At 36.6% G+C, this 22,654-nt stretch overlaps 1 protein-coding gene and 1 pseudogene across 2 annotated transcripts; one reads left to right on the forward strand and one right to left on the reverse strand.

Moving 5' to 3' along the window:
- Nucleotides 1–2,533: 2,533 nt before the first annotated feature.
- On the reverse strand, nt 2,534–11,986 carry LOC103981764 (uncharacterized). 2 transcript variants are annotated; one of them, XM_009398496.3, is made up of 6 exons: nt 11,532–11,986; nt 8,812–9,070; nt 8,627–8,663; nt 8,321–8,426; nt 3,274–3,384; nt 2,534–3,085 (listed from the first exon to the last, which is right to left on the reverse strand). In XM_009398496.3, the coding sequence occupies exons 1-6, from the start codon at nt 11,652–11,654 to the stop codon at nt 2,927–2,929; spliced, it is 795 nt and encodes a 264-aa protein (XP_009396771.1). In that variant the 5' UTR covers nt 11,655–11,986; the 3' UTR covers nt 2,534–2,926. The 2 variants fall into 2 exon arrangements, with proteins under 2 accessions (XP_009396771.1, XP_064960355.1); XM_065104283.1 differs by having other exon boundaries at nt 8,812–9,092; nt 11,532–11,666.
- Nucleotides 11,987–13,786: 1,800 nt separating this feature from the next.
- LOC103981763 (uncharacterized) lies at nt 13,787–22,552 on the forward strand (annotated as a pseudogene).
- The last annotated feature ends 102 nt before the right edge of the window (nt 22,553–22,654 follow it).

Below are 22,654 nucleotides of genomic sequence, written 5' to 3' on the forward strand. Positions count from 1 at the left end.
TGTGTCTTCTATTTCTGACTCACTGATTCCATGTGTCAATGCCTCAAAAGTCATTCAACATATTGTTCTCATTTATAAGATCTTTACATTTTGATGTCATTCTTTCATGTCCTCTATTTCATAAAAGAATAAAAGCTGGCTTTTGGACAGATACATGACTCTGAAGACCATAAATGTCTCAGGAGATTATATTTCCTCCCCCTTTAGTGTCAGATTAGTATGAAATATAAAATAAATTTAAAATTAATATATTATACCATTACGATCGACAATGTCGATTGCAAAGATTCTTCAACACATCAGAATAATAGAAAAAAAAATATTTTTGAAAATAATAATTCTAGCTCAATTTATGGACCAATTTGATGATTCCAAGAAAATCCTATTTGATGATACGAGGATAACATCGGAATCAATTTCTCGTTAGGATGGACTAATGCTCGAAAATAAGCTCGATTAGTGAAGCAATTAGCTACATCTTATTTTCTTCTCCATGCGGACGATGATAAATATACTTTATAATTTCTTCATAAATAAAAATTTATATGATCAACAATATATTCATGGGAGGATAGTCTTTAATACATCGATATAGTTTGACTCGACGTAAATAGCTTATGTACATATGGAAATAAGGTTATGTACATTGATCATCGGCGGATATAATGTTGATGAGAATTATCTTATTTATAAGATAAATATAATTACCAAGGATCGATGTCATTGGTAGAGAACCGCTGCATGTGGAGATCGTATAAATTTTATAGCCCTATCATTCAATGAATAATCTTTTTCTGTTCTACTTTATTTTTTTTCTGCCTGTGATGGTTTACTTTTTCACAAAGTCTCACTTATCTCCTTAAGGATTGCTTGCAGCAAAACTAGAAAAAAAAAATTGAGAGAAAATTCTAAAAGCAAAATTTCTGAAGAATGTTACTGATGTAAAGAGTGTCCTTTTTGAATGATACCTTCCTCTATTTTCTAATGTTCCCCATGCTTTAGAAATCCTCTATATCTATTGTGATGGGAATTTAATTTCCAGATTTCGGCTCTCATTCATAGCTCTCTTGCAGCTCTCTGCAGGTGTCAGTGAAACAGCAAAAGGAAGAGTTGACAAACACAGACACACATATATACATATATATGAGAGAGAGAGAGAGAGAGAGAGAGAGAGAAAATCTAGTTAGTGACTGTTTTTTCTACATCACAATTGAGAAGAAGAGGCTACAAACACCTCGATGCACTCGTCAGATGAAACACACACGCACTTGACAAGCTCCTGCATGTCAGCGAACCCTTGCATCATGCCTTTCCTTATCAGTCTCCCTTGGCTTCCTTCTCCTTGGGCTTGTCGCTCTTCTTGGTCTTCACGAAGCAGAAGCAGGAGCAGCACGGGCACTGAAACAAGAACTTCATGGCTTGGGCCTCAACTCTCAGGCGCAGCACTCGCAACCACGGCTCTCCCACCTTATCATCTCTTTAAATCGACTCGCATCGACTCCATTCCCGTCACTCTCAAAAGTCACCTACTCTCCTATTCTTCCAGTTAGTGGGTCATGGCCATAAATAAAAAGTAATCTCCATACGCACCTCAAGAAAAACTAATGGAACACTTTGGAAGCAGCTCGGCTGTCAGATATGACGTTTTGAATCAAGTGGCAATTCTTTTCTCCAGCGCCAACAGCTGCACCAGCAAGCATGCTAGATCGATACTGTTCATCTCAATATCTTTGGCATATATGGCATGGCTTTCTCGGGGAGCCCACGGATAAGAGATCATGTCGACCTGAAAGCTTGTGGAATGGGATGCTTGGAGTGTTTGATTGAGCATCTTTAATTGACTTCGTTGTTTACACTACATATACTGGTAAAACACATGCAGACACACGAGCGCAGGTCACGTAGAATTCAGAAACATATCATCCTCTCAGTTGCCTTCGTTGAAAGATGCTGTCTCACTACCTAAACTTGTTTGGTTGATATCTTTCTTTATGATAAGGTTCCATGGTTGGGAGAGAGGGAGGAGGGAGAAGGCTACCACTGACCGCCGAAGAGGGAGTGGCGTGGGGTGGGTCAGGTCAGGTCATGCGTATTTCCATTTCCTCTTCCCTCAGAATACTCCTCCGAGTATCAGTCAAGGGAGGATAAATCGGCCGGCACAATAATCATGCACATGGGTGGCTTATCATCGGTACGATATGGATATGGTAGCGTCCAAGAATCCCATTCTGCTCTGCTTCGACTTATAATTGCATGTTGTTATGATAGCTAGTCTCGTGCTTGAGCAGAGGATAGCGCTATCTTCTTTGGACGAGCACTGTTTTGGTGACTTCATTTTGAGTAGCTTGCTGGAAATCCTCCATTAGCACCTGTTTCTTATTGCTTCACAGGCCCCCTTTGGATAATTAATGCACGATCTCCTTCATGTAAAAGATCACCAACATTAATTCGACTTAGATCCAAACAAAATCTTCAAAAAATTCTTACTAAAAGCTTCCAAACGATCAAAATCAACATGCAAAACAATAACAAGGGGGTGAAGTTGAGAGATAATTTGGGTTGATCATATCACAATACAATGATTTAAAAAACATTAACAATTAGTAACGGTTGCAATGCATTCGTGTTCCTGTTTATTATTGGTATATATACGATCACCACTAAACAAAATAAATTCATACGACTCCTCAAAGCGAAACAACCTAAAAGGTTCAGGTTAATCTGAATGTACTGAAGGCATTGCTTTCCCTGATTGATTCAGTAAACGGTTGATGCAACAAGGCATCACTTCTCCTGACCATTCAGCACAGCTGATGCACGACATTTTCTGAAGGTGGCAAACTGGATAGCACAACGTCTCCAGGAATACCTGATTATTATGCACGGACAAAGTGATGATTCCAACTTAGTATCTCCTCTAAGCTACTTAATTATCATCCCTAAGAGCAACATGAGTGGGATCCAATGGATCAGGGTCTTGGATGGGGACCAACGGCAGCTTTCCACCGTAGATTTCTGGGAGCTGGTTATCATCAATGTCCTCCAGCAATGTGGCTCTTAGGTTCTTATCCTCAACGAAAACAAACTGTACAAAGGCAATGTCATTTCTACGGAAGGATCAAGAAAGAAGCAAATGCAATCTAAAGCAAGAAAATATCTTGATGTATCGGTAAGAGACTAAATTTCTTGAGCAAATGTGTTGTAAGTCACGATAATTACTATTCCCATGTAGAAATGGAGTGAGAAGGGGCAGGGAAGCTCTGAAGCAATTACCTTCTTCCTGGTGTTTTTGTCAATAAATGGGTATATGATCTTCCAAGCCTTCATGAAAAGATAAGGTACATGGACTAGAAAGACTCTGCCCAGTCTCTCTGGATAATAGTTCTGCAATGTCATCATGATTGAGAGAGTGCCGTCATTGTCTACCAGAGCAATCAATATATGTGCAAACTTGTTGGTTTCCATAGACATGTACAAAAATGAAGAAACCATCACCATAGGTAGATGATGAACCGGGAATAACTTGCTTTAAGGTCGATACAGAAAGCAACCTTCATAAAACATTGTCCCTTGAAGAAAATATAGACCTTTTAGCAGTTTTGTTCATATAATAAGTTTTCTGGACGTGTTGGCATCACTGAGGAATGATGTTTGAGGGCCTCATCTGAACTATCCCAATGTACTAGTGGAAGATGATTATCAAAGTAACCACTACTTGACTAACTTTTCTTTTCTACCTTACCATGTTCAACATTTTGACCGAATCTTCAATGTTCTACATCAGTTGACTCAGCAACAGATGCAAACTCATTTTGAAATTGTCCCAAAGTTGTGTTGCATGGACAATTTTCCAATTCAGAGATGTCTATACAACAATGTCAGTGCTTGATCTATTTTTGGCATTTTGGATGTTAGTTATTATTCATTTCCAGTTAATTGTGCTATCATCAACATCAACCACATTATAGTTAATGCAAAATTAGTTGCATATCACCTTTGGGTCGAACACCATCTTGTAGTTGCTTAGTGTGTTCTCTGCATGCAACCTTGAATGACACCACTAATCATTACTGTCATGCAAAGTAGTAAATGTTCATTTTTTTAATCTCAAGATTTAATCATATTTAAGAAAAATAAATCTAAAGTTTGGATTAAAAGTTGAAAATTCATATTAACATTTCCAGGAAACAGAATAGGTATGTAAAAATAATTCAGATGTACAAAATTTCAAGTTAACAAATCAAAATAAGAATAATTTGGAATTTTGTGGTATCTATGTGAACATTTAAACTGCACAGGTATCATGGATATATAAGTACACATGTAAGAAAAAAAATAAAAGAAAAATAAACTGTTCCTCAATAGGATCCCTTTATTTTCTTAGCTTTGAATAAATATTTTATTAAGTTGATTTAGTTCAGAGTCGAATATAGATTTATTTGATACTTATTTATTTATTAAGAATCCAAATCCCGATGGACTTTGGGTGGAACTCTATAAATAGGGATATATCTATTTTTTTTAGTAATCAATGAAATATTATTCCAATCTTCTGACAATCCCTAGGAGGTCAATTCTCTCAAAATGATCATCCCCTTTTCTTCTATGATAAAATCCCAGAATCTTATCATTTGATATTAGAACAGCGATCCTCGATGTTTCCATTGTAATTTCTCATATCACTTTATCGTCTCAGTCATTATCATCCAAAAAAAAAAAAAAGTTAAAACTGATAGTCATGCCTAAGCGACCACGCCCTATCTCGCTCGAGCGAGAAAGGAGTGCCTCATCCCATCTTCCCTCGTAGTCATCCTTAGTTATGCCTTCGCCGGAGATGGTGCTGCCAGTGTCCCATCCCGTCGCAGCTGCATGATCGCTTCCCAGCCCTCAGCAGTCACTATTTCTCGTTGCTCCTAACCCTCAACGTTCCCACCCCTCAGTCACGCCTCATCTCGTCATTGCTTCTCGACCAGCGATCATCACTGTTGCTGCTTCCCAACCAACGACCATCGTTGCCCGCCTCCTAACCGCGACCCTGCTGCCTCCCCTTGGGTCACAGCCGCAACCGCTCGACCATCCCTCCTCGCGACAACCGAAATAAGGCAACCATGACCGTCGCAGCCATCGTTGTTTCCCCAACTGCTCACGACCCTTTGGCTTTGCCAACATCCTCTTTTGCAGTGCGATAGAAACAGAGCACTCTTGTTGTAGCACTCGTCGGTCCCTCTGTTGTTGCAGCAGCCGATTGCCACCACCGCTGCCTCTCGACCCTTGTCAATGCCGCCTCCCAGCCACGCCCTCAACACTGCCTCGACCGACGCCAGCCTCCCAGCCTTAATAACAGCTTCGGTAGCTACTCCTAGCTACACTAATATAGCCTCAACCCTAGTTGTTCGGCGATCGCTCCCCTTGGATTGCAATAATAGTAGCCACATACGCAACCACCCTTAGTCACTCCCCACGCCGATGCCACTGCCTCTAGCTCCGCGGCTCTCACCCCACATAGCGATAGAAACCAGACAACAACCTTTCCTCCTTGCAACAACCGTAGCAAGCCTTTCGACATCCACTTCCTCGGTAGCTTCACGTCCCAACTACATCCACAATGCTATCTCGGGCCAACGTCACCTAAAGTTACAATAAATAGAATAGTGTTGATGCCCTTGGCCAGACTTCAAAAATAAGAACTAGGGATTACATAATTGCAGTCTTATGCAATGGCTATCAACAACTCAGTGAAAGCCTAAATTGAAGCATTGGAAACTATAATTGAGAACCGGTTGTAAGAAACTCTTAACGATTTTAAAAAGAGTCTATTGGAGATCTTTAGTAAGTTTTAACAAGATAAAAGTTCAAATCTTACATTGAACCGATCTGGAGACACGGAGAAAAGGAACCAAGAACAAGATACAAGCTATTCACACATGAAGGTGGAATTTCCAAGATGGGAAGATGGAGATCCGATCAGTTGGATCTATAGGGCAGAAATTTTTTTCTATTTTTATAGAACTCCAGAAGAATTCAAGGTGGAAATATCTTTAATCCAACTAGATGGAGATACAATCTAATGGCATGATTAGTATGAAACTTACCACGAGGTCCCCTTATGGGAGCAATTCAAAAGAGGACTTCTCATTCGCTTTAGACCATATGAATATGAGAATGTTGATGGACAACTCACAAAAATTCATCATATTTCTATAGTACTAGAATATCATAGTAGATTTGAATGATTGTTAAATCAAACCAGAGATTAGTCCGAACGATAACCGATGGGAACATTTATTAAAGGACTTAATCCAGATATCTGGTATGAAGTCAAAACTTGCCAACCTTGGACTATGGCAGATGTAATTTCGTTTGTATGTTTGTATGAGAACAAAATCAGTATGGAAAATCATCGAAATAGAAGTGATAATAAACAGATGATCAGCAAGCCACCCGTCCCATCTATTCCCAACTGAAACCTTAACACCCGAAGACTAACCTGAGAAGAACTCAAGAAAAGATCAGTGAAGGGTTTATGCTGGCATTATAATGAAAAGTGGAGTAAGGAGCACTAATGTAAACAAGGGCAACTTCTAATGATTGAACCAATTAGGAAGGAACCAGAAGCTAACAACATGGACTCCGATCATGAAGGTATAGATTTTGATGAAGATGTTAGACTTATTATACATACATTACATACATTAGCCAACTATTCTGACCCGCAAACTATGAAAGTTGAAGGAACTTTGGAACATCAGTATGTTACAATTTTGATTGATACTGGTAGTACTAATAATTTTATAGATAGTAAAGTTCCTGACAGATTGGCCTACCACATTGAAGACTGTGACAAATTCGAAGCAAAAATTACTGATGGATGGATTTTAACTTGTGATGGCAAATATTCGAAAATAAACTTGATTATACAGGGCCAAGAGTTGCTTGTGGACTTTTTTTTGCTATCCTTAGAAGATTTTGAAGTGGTGCTTAGAATTGAATGGCTATCAACTCTGGGTGATGTTTTTTGGAATTTTTCTAAATTAATCATGAAGTTTTTTATTAATGGAAAGCAGATGATTCTAAGGGGAAGATGTGGAAGTAAGGTCACAACTGCCACTAGCCATCAGATGGAGAGGGTTCTTTAGAAAACTACAACGATTACTACACTAAAAGGCTGACATATTACTTGCACTATCAAAAAGTGGAGCCCGTACTTACTTGATCAACGGGTTGTGATGCATCGTAGATACATTGTGATTGAAGTATTGAAAGAGAAACTCCCCGAGTTTGATGTTGCTCAGCCTTGAGGACAAGATTGATTTGAAGGGGGAGGAATTGTTAGGATGCCTTTATTTTATGAGCTTTGAATAAATATTTTATTGAGTTGATCTAAGAGTCAGATAAAGATTTATTTGATATTTATTTATTTATTTATTAAGAGTCCAAGTCCTGGTGGACTTTAGATGGAACTCTATAAATAGGGATGTTTTTGTTTCTTTTAGACAATCAATGAAATATTATTTCAGTCTTCTGACAAACCTTAAGAGGTCGATCTCCTCGAAGTGATCATCCTATTTTCTCTCATTTCTTCTATGATAAAACCTTATGGTCTACATTTATATATTTACGTCAAAATTTTTACATACAAATGTTGATTACAATTTGGTTGTTCACGCTTTCACTAAACTCTGGATATCAAATATACCTGAATGTATTGCATACCATACTTTTGACATGTACCTCTACGTATGAACTTAACTAATCCTTTCCCATTATTGATGTCAAGATCCTCCTATCATTTAACAAAGGTTCTATTTGATCGGTGATTTCACTGATACTTCAGAATGGTCTTAGGTTACTCTTTTTTCAAGAAAGTCACTGAATTCTTTCTTATCCTTCCTCAGAAGATATTCGTTCTATTCACTCTTATTCTTCATACTAGGAGAAAGACAAAAGAATGAAATAGGAGAAAGAAGAGATGTCTATCTTTAATATCTAGGGTCCTGGTTACAACAGAGAAGTGGGAATCATACAAAGTATTCTCGGTGATAGCCTTGGGGGCCAGAAAGGAATTTGAAAGATATCGTCTATATAATCATCCATATAATGATCCTAAAGAAACCTTGATGTCCAATTTAAATCTTGATGCTCCTTCCATTAGATACTAATGTATCTAGTTGGCATGAGGAATGACAAATAGTTTGGCAACTCTTACGCTATCTTATGAAGTAAAAAAGAAATATCACTGTGTTCAAGGTTATCAAGTAAATCCTTAATCTGAATAGTTTTCCTAGTTACTTTGGTCAATAATTTGCTTCATAGGACAAACCTGCATAATGTCTAGAGCTGCGATGCATGCCCTAATGTCACAGTTTGATAATCCCCAACCTTTAAGATCACCAATGCAAGTGAACTTCTCCTGACCTGTAGGCATTCTGCAAGCACGTCAAGGTTTAGATAAAAGCACATCTATAGCATCAAAGAACGTCTATGAGTACTTAATCATGCTTCAAACAATTAAAATATTTGTCAATTCATTGTCTTTACATTATGGTTCAGAATTGAGATAGTTAAAATAGAATCACGTGAAATGAAAAATAAACTTTCTTACTAACAGCACATTGTTTATAGTTACCTGGCACATATTCTGTCAAGAACATATATGACAAAACCTGAAATTTCATCCACAATGTTAGTAACAGGGTTTTGTTATGCTTCAACTCATACTTTGTGTCTTTAATAAGTGACAATTATTTGGTGATAAGACAAACAGATAATTGTGCTATTTATTGACTGCTATTCATATCAAGTGACACTTACTACTAAACTCATTCATGTTTCGCTTAGAGTGGTAGTGTTTAGCACCAAAAGCAACTACTATAGGCTGGCCAGTCTTATCAAATCCCTGCATGAACACCTTCTTCAGAGAAAGGTCATTCCTGATCTCTGCCTCTGAAATGAATCCATTAGGAACTGCTGTTCTCCTCCACTTAAGATATTTTAGAAATAAAAAAGAAGCCTTCTCAATGTCCAGGTCACGTGCACGCAAGAACCTTCTGAGCATAAAGTTGTCTACCTCCTGCATTTGGCACTCCCAGTTGCTTTATTAATCACCAGCACCATATGAAAGTAAATAAGTGTTGGGCAAAAGAAAAAGAATGGAATCCAATAACCAAGGGAAAATGTAAAAATAATAAAGCATCATGTATAACATCTAAATAAGCAGCACAACATCCAATAGAATGGTTCTATATCGAAATGAAAAAAATTTACGATTACATAAACTAAGAGCGATGAAAAAAGGATGGTCACATCTTATACAATACTATTATTATAATTATGGCAATGGAGATAGCACAGGCAGAAGGCCTATGCTCTTTACTTATTTTGGACCAGCAAGGTGCTGGTTGTAATAGGCTTTTGAAATAATAGAAGTTATTTTTCTTTTCATAAAAAAATCATGGAAATGGAGAAAGGAGGGTTACAGGGATGATTATAACCGAAGAATAATTAGCATTTGTTCCAATTCCCAAATACATGGATTTCAGATACTTGCACGTGAGATGCCAGGAAGTTTTTGCAGGAAAGGTATACTTCTAGATGCATGATATATGTTAACATATGAAAGGTATATAATCTGTAGTTTGGCCCTTTCGTTGCTAAAATAGTAACTGATTTGGATTTTCCTAGAAGAATAAAGAATTGGATTAACAAATTCACGAGCACATCTATGTTTATTGGTGGTATGCATGCCGAGAAGTAAAGAATCTACTTTTGCGATAGCTTGTGGTAAAAGGGGGACAGCATTTAACTATTGTATGGTATGGTATGGTATACCCTTTAGTATACCCTTTAGTACCATTTAATCAAGAAACCACCTGATGAATACACAAACTGGTTGTCCAAGGGAAAAAATAGACATACAGTTAACTATTGTTTGGAACAGGTTTGTGGAAGCTTATGGTAGGACAGAGCATCGAGTTGGTACTCTCTCTCTCTCTCACTCAGTCTCACATATATTTCCAGTTCATATTTTTTTCAGTTCTAGTGAAATGAAAAGGGGATTGATTCTCCCTTTTGCTAACAATAAAGAGAAAAAAAAGAAAAGTAATTGGTAATGACAGGCGAAGATGCATCTACAATGCCAACAACAAAGGACAAACATTGCCAAGGTTCATGTGCTGAGTCTGGAATGTGAAGTACCATCTAAATGTGCAGTGTCATAATTGTAGCAAGATGTAAACTAAGAGAAGAACTAGTAAGTATAGAACTCTGCAGAGTATCTGTTTGGACCATCTAAATGTGCACTGTCATCAATGTAGAAAGATATAAACTAAGAGCAAAAATGGATGTAATAACTATAGCACTCTGAGGAATGCTCAAAACAAAAAAGAGAGGACACAAAAATACACCCATCCACCCCACTCCCAAAAGGAGTTGATTTGAATGGCGATGTGTGACATCCGTGAACATATTCTCACAGGAATCCAAGGTGAGGGAAGGAAGAGTTTAAATCCACCATGTGAATGTAACACAATGAATTGAAAGAGAAACCACTCACAAAAGCAGGCAAGTAAAAAAAGTATCCAGTAGGCTTACTTGAGTTCAATGAAACATCCAAGAAGTAAAATTAATTTAGAGTGTGGTACGTTTCATGTTATGTTCCTGCATAATTTGGGCCTGCAGAAACTTGAAAACAGTGGAGACACTCATAAATGCAACACGGACTCCTCACTCTTAGTTAAATTGGTTATGCTCTTTCACCACCATCATCCTAATTTCCTGTTATATGAGCTGCTGCTTCATCTACTGGTGATTATGGGCATATAAAAAGCACTGGTCTTTGGAAAGTTGGGAAGACAAGCAGTCACAATTTTTGCTTGATGTACCATAAAGCTACCTCAGCTTACAATTTATGGTCTAAAATGAATAACATTCAATCAATAATGCGGTGTAAACTTACACGTCTAACAAAAACATGGGTAGTCATTCTACTGCACCGTGCACATCAAAATTTGTACCTGCAGGAGACACTCGCAAGAGGGTGTGGACACAATTCAGTAAATTGGAGGCATATAGTGAAGGTGCTAACCAGTGTAGCCGGAGAAACAATTTGTCAGGTCATTTTAATTTCCTGGGATTGAGTCTCATTTGCGAAAAAAAAATTTACAGCCATAACGTGACGGTGAGAGACCCTTCGGCGCCTGACTCTCTCAAGCTATTTCATTCCTACCCTTAGGCACTATCTGAATCTTCTCATTCTGAACCAGTAACAAGATGGACATAAGTTCCATATGCAAGATCTTACAAGTATAAATTAGGTTAGACTCTCTTGGATCCTAGTTTTCGTTTGGTTGCGAGAATTTTCATCTTTCCCGGAATACCACTCCGAATTCTCTGTTACTCTGCTTACTTTTGTTCTTTCTTCCACCTTTTTAGAGTCTCTGCCGCTCAGAATTGAAAGCTCAGCAAGAAAATTAAGAGCTATAAGCGCATCCAGCTATATCCAGGCAAATTAACAGAAACAGAGGAAGATGAACCTTGGCAGCTGGATCTTTTCCCTCGACGAAGATCCTCATCAGAGCCACCTTCTTCTCTTCGGTATCACCGCTTCCGGTACCGTCACCACGGCTTGGCAGGCGACCCTCGCCCTCCGGCTCCATGTTCCTCTCCCGAGATCTCAACAGAGGAGCGATGAGAAGTAAAACCGAAGGCGGGGGTGGGTGGAAGCGTCAATGCGAGGAAAAGCCAAAGGTGGGGCGGGTTGATCGTAGCAGTAGACTACCTGCCGAAGCTCTGGTGCGCCTTGAATGCTCTGCAGACCGACTGCTGCTGCTTAAATGCCCACCTTGTTCAGACGCAGGAGCAGGGCAGCAGAAACGCGAGTACGTGCGAGGACCGCAATCGCAACGGAAAAAGTCCGACGGGAATCGTGGATTTCTTCTGATGTCCAAAAGTCACCGTATTCCAACCGTCCTCGCCGCGTGTGGCCTAACGAGCCCATGGAAACGAGTCGGGAAGACCCAATCAAAGCCCATCGTGTCTTCATTTCGTTGTAAGACTGCTGCGTGTCCTTTAGTGCGCGGTGGTTGCGTCTTCTCCCTACGTGGCATAGTTGTTGCGAGTGCAACGAAGCTTCCAGATATTTGGGGCCTAAACATCAGTCGCTAATAGTACGTCTTTTCACTGGACGGCAGACTTTCCAACGAAGATATACGCTAACGCCCAATTTTTATTTTCATTTTTTTTTAATTTAGAAGATAGGAAAGGCTTAAATTACCAATGTATAATTTGTCTAACAAAATCCAATTGATCACTTCATACATCAATACGTTTTACAATTTTAATCTTTTCGCAAAGGATTCCTCATGAAAATAAGATTTGATGCTAAGATCTATGTTACTATATTTTTTAAAAAAATTATTTATTTTTATAAAAAAAAATAAATGATGAAGATAAGACTTGATTTGAAGATGAATCGTCAAAATTTGATCGACCAAATTAGTTGGGTTCAAATATGGGCTTCGATGATCAGCTCACTATAAAACATTATCCTTGTGTGTATTATTTGATTTACCAAAGATGGAGGATTAAAAATGTTATTTAGTAATGCAAAATGATAGGAAGGTCCTTGAATTAAATAATTAAAATTTATCAAAATTTTATGTTTTTAAAAACTGGTATATAGAAAATCATGTGAACCATTCATGTTCATCAAATTCAAAGGTTGTCATGTTTTTTCGCCAAAAGAAAATTCAGACAATTATTCTAGTGCTAAAATAGTACTAAGTCAAATATATGTTTTTAAAACAGTGGAAAGAAGATCCTGCTAATCTTTCACTTTTGATAAATTTTATTACTATCATATTCTCTCATGAAATAATATTCATATAATTTTTCTAGTTCTAAAATATTATATTAAGTCAAAATTATGTTTTTGAAATAGTATGAACCTTCCATTTTAAACAAATTTTATGACAATTGTACTTCTTTTCAAATGGTGCCAAGAAAATCATACGAACATTCCACTTTCGATAATTTTTACAACCACCATATTTTAACATAAAATAAATTTTATAATTTTATGAACCTTTCACTTTTAATAAATTGTATAATCATCATAATTTTTCATGGAATAACATTCATATAATTTTTTTTAATGCTAAAAAATGTTATGCTATATTGAAATTTTATAACTTTAAAGTGGTACGAAGAACATCGCATGAATTTTTTAGTTTCGATAAATTTTGTCTTTCATGTTTTTCATAAATCAACAGTCATATGAGTTTCTAAAGCTAAAATGTTGTACCATGTCAAAATAGGGTGAAGAAGATCTTCTGAACCCTCCACATCCGATTAAAATATCGTGCTTAGTCGATAATTTATTTATTATTATTATACTTTTTATGAAATAATATTCATATTTTGTAGTGCTAAAATATTTTGGTATGTTATGAAATTTTATTTTTTTAAATGATGTGGAGCAAATCTTATGAAAACTTCACTTTCGGTGAATATTATGACGAAATTTTACAGTTTCAAAGAAAACGTGGGAGCTATGCATTTGGAAAACTTTACTTTTGTCACCTTATTTTCATGAGATAATATTCACACGACTTTTTTATTATTAAAATATTATATTTTAAAAATTATGTGAGATAAATATTTCATTTCTCAGATTAATTTTCAATATATATATATATATATTATAATATAAAAATTATGTGAGATAAATATTCCATTTCTCTGATTAAGTTTTCAAGATATTGGTTACATGAAACACCGACATGAGCAATTGAGTCCGGAGAAATGGTGGTCCGACTCGCTCGCTGCCTTCGACGGAAGAATGACCGAAACGGTAACCGCCGACGCAGCCAAAATTACTGTTACGTTGCTTCCTCTTTGGATTCCCCCAACATCCAAAACCCTAGTAGCTAATAACAGAGGTATTCTTCCCCACCGACCTCTGTGGACCACATGGAAGCTGGCGGGGGCATAGTCCAGAGGAGGAGGATGGGCGGCAGCAAGGACGTGATCCGGCTGGAGCGCGAGTCCGTCATCCCCATCCTCAAGCCTAAGCTCGTCATGAAGCTTGCCGTCCTCGTCGGTGCCCACCTACCTCTTCTTCATAATCCTTGGTCCTTTCTTTTTTCTCTTTTTCATACCCTCATCTGACATTTTAGACGGATATTGTTCCTAAAGTTTCTGCAAATATATAGTATATTCTTTTTTTTCTTCTTCTCTTTGATGGTTGATATGATTTGTCTGCATTGAGGGGAAAAAACGCGCTTAACTGCTTGGTGGGAGAGCTTCAAGCCTGCAGCTGGGTTTTGTGAACTCTTCGTTTCTTGCCTCATTCATGTGGATCCATGTGAAAAACATGGTTTACCAATTTGTTCATTCCTTAGCATGCTGTAGTCTAATTCATTTTCTTTGTTTATTTTTGAGATTTTCTCTTCTAGGAACATCTCAACTGGGGACTCTTCTGCTTTTTCATATTTACTTTTTCTATTGCAGAGCATGATTATGATAGGGCAGAATTTTTAAAGCTCTGTAAGAGAGTTGAATATACTATTAGAGCATGGTACCTTCTCCAGTTTGAAGATCTAATGGTATGCATTTGCAATTTTCTTTTTGGTTACCCACTTGTGCCCTAAGAAAATTGTTAGCACATGCATGACACTGCTTTTGGATGTCCTATAGTTGCACTACTCTTCATGCTTCATTCGATAATGTTAACTGAAGTTTCTTCATGTTAGATAAAGGTATTTCATTGTTATTAAAGTTGTTTTTATATTTTCAGCAATTATATTCTCTATTTGATCCTGTTCATGGTGCTCACAAATTGGATCAGCAAAACTTATCTCCCGAAGAGATTGATGTTCTGGAATAGAATTTCTTGTTGTACTTCTTTCAGGTGAGTTATTGTTTCTGTCCTATTATCTTTATAGCTGTTCCTCAAGTTTTAAATACTGAAATTTAATGTTAGAGTGAGAACCACTTCCATGATTGGTGATCAAGTCAAGATACATAAGTTATAAAAAAATATCACTTGAATGGATTATACAACTTGTGATATCTTTATGAATTTCAGTTCTGATCATTTCAAAGTGTTAAACTTGCCATACATAATGTCAAAAATAAGTAATTAGCATTCGTATAAAATGTTTCAGATATTTGATGTTGATTTATAAATATGTTATTGGTGCTACAAGGGGGATTATTTCCTCTCAGCTATAGTTTCCGGTGGTGGTTGGATGGTTTCTTTTAACTTGAAGATGATAACACATGAACTCAGCCCTTGAAATATTTTGGGAATGGTCCTCGTCATAAAAAATACTTGTGCCTATAAACTTTTTTCTTGAGGATCTGTTGCACTTATGCAAACAAACTTTGTATAGGATATGCAGTTTCTTAAGTTGGTGTAAAAACAAACCTATTCCTATCTTCCTTTATGCTTTCAAATAGAAATTGGGTTTTACTTCTCCTACATACAAGAAATGGAGAATTGAAGTGATTGCGGATCATCCTGGTAAACTATGAATATTGGGTTATGAGTAATGAACTCATTTACAACTTGAAGTCTTCAAAATTTTATCACAATTCTTAGACAATCATGGCTTTTGTTCTACATGCTTTAAAGGCACTCTATTACCATTCTTTTGTGCAATGCAGGTAATGGAACAGAGCAACTTTAAAATAGTGACTGATGAGGAGATTGATGTTGCACATTGTGGACAGTACTTATTGAACCTCCCTATCAAAGTTGATGAGTCCAAGGTTAGTGCAAATGCTACTTCCAAAAAGAAAAGTACAATTCTGTTCATCTATATTCAATTCGTTTTGCATCACATATTACAGTTCTGTTCACCAACCTATTTCAAAATGTTCAAATGCAGCTTGACAAAAGACTTTTATCAAGATATTTTAATGATCATCCTCATGAGAACCTTCCTGAATTTTCAGATAAGGTAATAAACTTATGATAGAGTTCCTTGAGATATTAGAATGGTTTCGGAAAAAGATGTATTTATTAGTTAATATTCCTGAGCACTTCTTCCCGTGATTTGTCTTGTTGGTCAAGAAGTATATGCTTTAAATGTCTCATTATATATTTTTGTTAATATATGAAATGCGACTGTAGGTATTCCTGGACTCATCTGTTACAATTAGTGTGAACTTGTATCCATTGAAAGACTTGTATATGTCTTTCTTATCACATCCTAACATGGTTTACCGTTTGTTACAACTTACAAGTATGTAATTTTTCGTCGGGGCATTGGAGTAGATCAAACAACTGATTACTTTATAATGGAGAAACTGGATATGATCATTTCTCGTATATGGTTGTGGTTCCTGAAGAAGACAAGGTATTTGATCATTGTTGTTTCTTTATAGTTCTCTTATTCAATTAACAAATGGTATTACTGTTGAAAATGGTTGCAGGCTACAAATTCTCTTTTTCAGAAGATTAAGCAGAACAACAAAGAGTTATTCCAAAAAAACAGACAAAACTAATCCTGACTCAGAAGAGGATTTGTATGTCGAATGTATTCGGATTGAAAACATGGAATTGAGGTCTCAATTTTTGTCTATATTCTGTTTCTTTTTCTATTCAGTTCCATGTTTGAAGACTGATGTTTTTATATATTTTTTCATTTGTTTTATATGTGCGTGCTCATAAAGCATGCAAAATTTGTTTGGCAAGATTAGGATACAAGAGCCTACTTTTGATAGGATGATTGTTGTGTATAGGTATGTGTTTAATTGTTCTTTCTTCAAATTCAGACTTGATCTTTCAACGAAAGCCCATGTATATATCCTAAAATTACATCACTGAATGTGCATGGAAGGAAAAAGAAATTCAACAATCTAGAAATTTAACATGTTTTCACAATATACAGGCGGGCTGGCACCAAGAACATGGTAGATCGAGGAATTTTTGTGAAGCACTTTAAAAATATCCCTATGGCTGATATGGAGTTAGTATTGGTATATATTTTACTTTTGAAATAAGGAAAAAGAGATCTTATTGCGATCTTTTTCCAGTAAATTTCCTTTTTGATCTGATACTTGAGATGCAATGTTCAATTTTGTAGTCTGAAAAGAAAAATCCAAGTTTAACTCCCATGGACTGGGTCAAGTTTCTCATTTCTGTCATAATTGGGCTTGTAAGTCTAAAATAAATCAGTTATATTCATTTGTGAATATAATCATAATTTCTTTTTGGCATTATAACCCTGAATTTCTTTGCAGGTGACTCTTGTTAGTTCACTTGAAATGCCTAAAGCTGATATATGGGTTGCTATAGCTATCCTTTCTGGTGTCGTTGGCTATTGCGCTAAGGTCTACTTTTCATAAGCACTTTTTGAAACTTCTACTTATGATTTTTTTTTGGGTGTGAATTTATTAGTACTTTCTCGCTTCCTTATCCTTACAGTTCTCTAATGAAACTTTTGTTTTTATGTGGTTTAATTTTTCTCATTTTGTTTGCATGTTATTATTAGTTTACTTTTCTTTTATTTCATCTTTTGTTTTTGATGTAATTATTATTGTCCACTGGATCATTGTCATCATCACAAAGTCCTATATCAGTCATGATAGGACTAGGAGGATCGGTTGACCAAGCTCATCCCATCACACCTTCATTGATGCTTATTACAGTTCCATGGGAGTTTCAATGACTTTGGCCAAATTTTAGCTAGTTAAACTGATTGAATCCTACATGGAATTGGATTGGGATTGAACCTATTAAGCTCAACTTTTTCCCTTCTGGATCAGTCCATTTTGATTATTGTCATGAAGAAAGGTCCAATCATCTTGGAAGAACACAAAGAGAGGGAAGTTTCAATAGGGCTGGCAAGCTATTACAGTTGGTCATTGCGTGAATGGGATACCATACCTCTTTAGGGTGACCTACTAGCTTAGAGGCCCCATGAGGAGGGTCAGCTAAGGTTGGGAAATAGCCCAATGATAGGTATTTTAATATCTTTCATATTTGTTAAATCCTAGTTAGTTTAGACAATTTGGAGTTAAATTATTTTTATATACATGATTGAAGACCATTAGGAGTTCCTATGTAATAAAAAACTATGCAGCTTTATTAAAATCAATGAACATTGAACATGATGGATGGATTGGAGATGACAGATGTAACCCAGTGGTGATACTAAGATCTCGGCCATATCTAGTTAGTAGAAGCCTAGCATAAGCTACTTATGTTTTGTAAGACAACCTCAATCCCTTCATCTTAGGCTTATATATAAAAGAAAACAGGTTGAGGAAGCACTAACCTTGGAGAATCTTGGCAAACAGGAAGAGAGTGCTTCATGATCTATTTAAAATGAGAAGTACCTCTGGAATGACCTATATTGGTTATGTCAGCCCATATCCAACAACTTGCTGCACCAACAGTGTAATTGATTGTGCTTAGACTAATGTTCGTCGTACCATGGCATACTGCTCGATATGGGCAGTATGTATTGGTTTAACAAGGATTGGTATGGCCGGTACATATCAGTCCGTTGGTACACCCCATCATACCATGTGTTGGTACGTTAGTATGTATTATACCGATGGTCGATTGGTACACCGGTATGGACCGGTAAGGCAAACCATGGCTTGGACAACAATCTGTTAATTAATATGCTAATGCTAACATGGTCAATGACTCCAACCTTCTTGCCCCTTCTTCATGATTGGCTTAACCCTAGGAAAGGGTCGACCGGGTGATCCAGGTAAAGGACAGTGATATGTACCTTAAAAACTATACCCAGATAAAAAATTCTACTTTGAGACCCAAACACTATCAAGACAACAAATTCTACTTTGTGATACCTCCTAAATCTCCTTACCTTCAAGATTAGCTATATCAATTCGAAAAAGCTACCTTTGGATGTTGTGATCGTTGAGTTATTCCCCTTCGTTTCTGAAGTATCCTCTGAGATTTGAGGAGAATAATTTGAGATGGAGCTTTTTGGTACACCCTTCAAAAAATTTTGATCTTATCCTTGGTATATGGTGGCTAAGTTTTGCAGGCACCTTAGATGAATTTAGAACCTTTTTTTTTCAGAAAGGGTAAGTGATGAAGACGAGATTCATGCCCAAGACCTTGATATACTATCAAAGTCTCTACCAGCTAAGCTAGCTAACATCTTCGAAAAATGTGTCAGTTGAAAATTTGAACCTTCAACATTTGGTGAGAGAGTCTGTACACTACCAACAAACCAATGTTTATGGTGTATGAATTTAGAACCTTAAAAAGGTATCAACAAATTTTATCACAAGGGAAGGCAAGTTTGACTAGGAGTTGTGGAACAAAAACCAAAATGGGTGAAGTATGATCCTGATACAAGTCACTACAAGCCTGTGATTCCAACTAAATTGTATCTATTCACCTCTAAAGCCTCATTTTCAAACCTTCAAAATTGTTGAATAATACTTCCACATGATCTAAAGGAACTCCCTCGATATTGCCATAAATTTCATAGAAAATGGAGATCAAATCAAGCCTCATAGCCTCAGAATAAGTTGCCTCATTTTATATTGGTGATTCACTAGGTGAATATAAGAGGGAGGGTTTTTTATGAAGCAATATTCTAACCAGCATGACATGTAATCCCTACATCAGCGGGAAGCTTGGGACCCACAGAATGCACCAAGTCAGATTAGAAACCTACTTGACATGGTTGAAGAGATTTGTCTCACCACATTAGCCATTTTTATCCCACATGGATACCTTTGTAAATACTTACGCAAAGGAGCTTAGCTGACTTCGGTTGAAGTTTGATTAGTCAACAAGTTTGACATTTACTTGGAATAGGATTGGGGCCTAATCAGTCCAGCTTGAATTTCCTCTTTCAGTTCAATCATAAATAGCTCTAGGTTAACAAGAAAGGCTCCCAATCTTCCTGGGGCCAAACAGACCAAAGCAGCTGTGGCCAGAGCCCAGAACATCTCACCACTTGAGGGTGACTGACCAACGTGGCAGCCTGTGAGGATTGACCGGGGCAAGGCAGCACCCAAGTGAGGTATCTCGTTCTTATTCATGTTTCCTTAATCCTTACTAGTCTAGACAAGTAATAGGTTTAGATAAATAAATACATATATACATATACATACATACGTATATGTACATACAACAACAACAATAACAAAACCATAAGTCCCAACTATTTGGGATCGGCATATATATATGTATGTATGTATGTATATACGACAAGCCATAAGTTCATACATATAATGTATATATATGTATGTGTATATGTGTGTGTATATACATATATATATATACATATGTATTTCTGTATATGTATGTATATATTTATGTATGTATATATGTATGTCTGTCAATTTGTAACTCTTTTTGGTCTAAGTGTGAAGTTTAACTACAAGAATGTAATTCCTCTCAAATCTTTCTTTACTCTCTTCTTCTATTTTATTTCTACTGTTGGCTTGCACATATGAGAATCCTATATATGAATTAAATTGAGAAAGGATGACTTGGATGTGGCTTTATAATTGCACCTGTAATATCTTAAGTTCTGGTTCTATTTCATGTTCCTAATATCAAATTTTTGTGACCTTGTTTTGACTTCTGCCAATGAAATCACATGCTTGATTGACTTAATGGAATACCTCTTAGGCATTCACATTTGATATTTTCTCTCACTAGTTACAAGTACTGCTCCATTACTTCCAGATCTCATTGCAAATCTCACTTCTTTAAGGTCCAATTAACCTAGTTTCTCCATGTGCATTTCCAGTGTGTTAATGCCTTCCCATGGGGTTTTGGGACGATAGTTTCATTGTTTATGTGAACGACATAAGTATTTTTGATTTCATGTAGTCTTGATCTTAGCTATTGCTGAAGTTGCAATTTTGCGCTGCAGGTTTCAGCAAAACATGGAACTTACCGGAATTTAATCACACAGTCAATGTATGACAGACAACTGGATAGTGGGAGAGGCACACTTTTACACTTATGTGATGATGTAATCCAACAGGAAGTAGGTTATCATACAGAGTTATCTGATCAACCATGCAATAACATCGAAAAGTGCTGTTGAGCACGACATTTTCTCCTCTGTTCCACTTATCAAGAAAATTCTTCATATGTGCAGGTCAAAGAGGTTATAGTTTCTTATTTTATTCTGATGGAGCAAGGAAAGGCCACAATGGAGGTCCTGATTAATTATGGATTTTCATAATCTGTATCTTTGTCTCACTGAAAGTCAAAATTGGATCATGTGAGGTTTCTTCACTTTTCCTTTTGAACACACATGCAGGATCTTGATATTCGGTGTGAAGAACTCATTCAGGAAGAGTTCGGAATGAAATGCAATTTCGAGGTTTTAGATGCAGTCCAGAAGTTAGAGAGACTTTGGAATTGTTGTGAGAGTATGTTCACAAAATACTTGCACTGTTATGTTTTGCTTTTCACTGTGTTAGTTCCTTGGTGAATCATTAAAGGTATACCATTACTTAAAACAATTGATATCTGCTGCTGCCATGAACGATGAATTTCCAAACTATCTTTTAGTTATCCGATTTTTCCAGTTGAAAATGTATTTCAACTCAACGACTCAAAACAACCACAGATGATAGAGAGCATTGCTGGATGTCTTCTTTTCTGGGGAACAATCTTTGTATATGTTGATAATATTACTTCTCCAAATAAAGAACAAAGTTGCAACTAGTTGAACAACTTCCCCTTCTGTAGGTTGTTCATAATATACTAGATCATTGACAAATTGTTTATATGTGCTTATGCATTACTCAGAAATGTAGGATTATATTTAGGCATTCTCAACCATAGTTGACCCTGATAGTTCTGTATATCTTTGATAACTTGCTTGTATTAAATACCTGACATGACTTGCTGATCACCAGAGATCAGAATAATCTTTGTGATAGATGAAAACCAAATCCGAGTCACAAGTGGTGGTGTTGTGATACTTTATTATCTCATCTCTATTCCTTTGTGCAATTAATATTTGGCTGAAGTGAAAAAATTATTACATTGATGTAGTTGGTGGGAACTCATTTTCTTGTCCCTCAGGACTCTATTGGAAGAATATACTGCCTTTCTTTGAAGCCGGCCAACGAGATCATAGGCCCCACCACCGAGGAGTTGGTATTAAAGGCCACACAGAGCCCTGCTTAACGTTTCCTGGGTAATCTTTTTTCCTCATCAAGAATTTCTGCTATTCGATGCTTTTCAGTACACTTGCAAGGTTAGTTTGTACATGTTTTCTCTGTAGACAAATTTGCAACTGATCCATCTTGCCCGGAAAACTGTTCGTCTTCTCTTTGTCCAGATAAGTTGGAAATTTAATACTACAAGGAATAAGGATCCACCTGATGGAGGATGCTGCAGTACAAGGCTATTCCTAGTTTTTATTATTTTGTTGAGGATGATTTAGAGTTGCTTGTGAGTCATATAAATTTGGTTAATTACTTGACATTTAGTAAGAAATTTGAGTTATTATGTAATGTATTAATCTATTGCCTCTTTTAGTCATTGGCCATTTACATTTTTTATAATGAGTTTGTTGGCATATGTTGGAGTCAGGATTTACCAGTAGGATTGTGGTCTTAATCTTGTATGATATTCTAAAGTTTTAAAATCCAAACCATGTGATATATATATATATATATATAT

The sequence above is a fragment of the Musa acuminata genome, chromosome BXJ2-4 (assembly GCF_036884655.1).
Source record: "Musa acuminata AAA Group cultivar baxijiao chromosome BXJ2-4, Cavendish_Baxijiao_AAA, whole genome shotgun sequence".
In the NCBI taxonomy this organism is placed as follows: domain Eukaryota; kingdom Viridiplantae; phylum Streptophyta; class Magnoliopsida; order Zingiberales; family Musaceae; genus Musa; species Musa acuminata.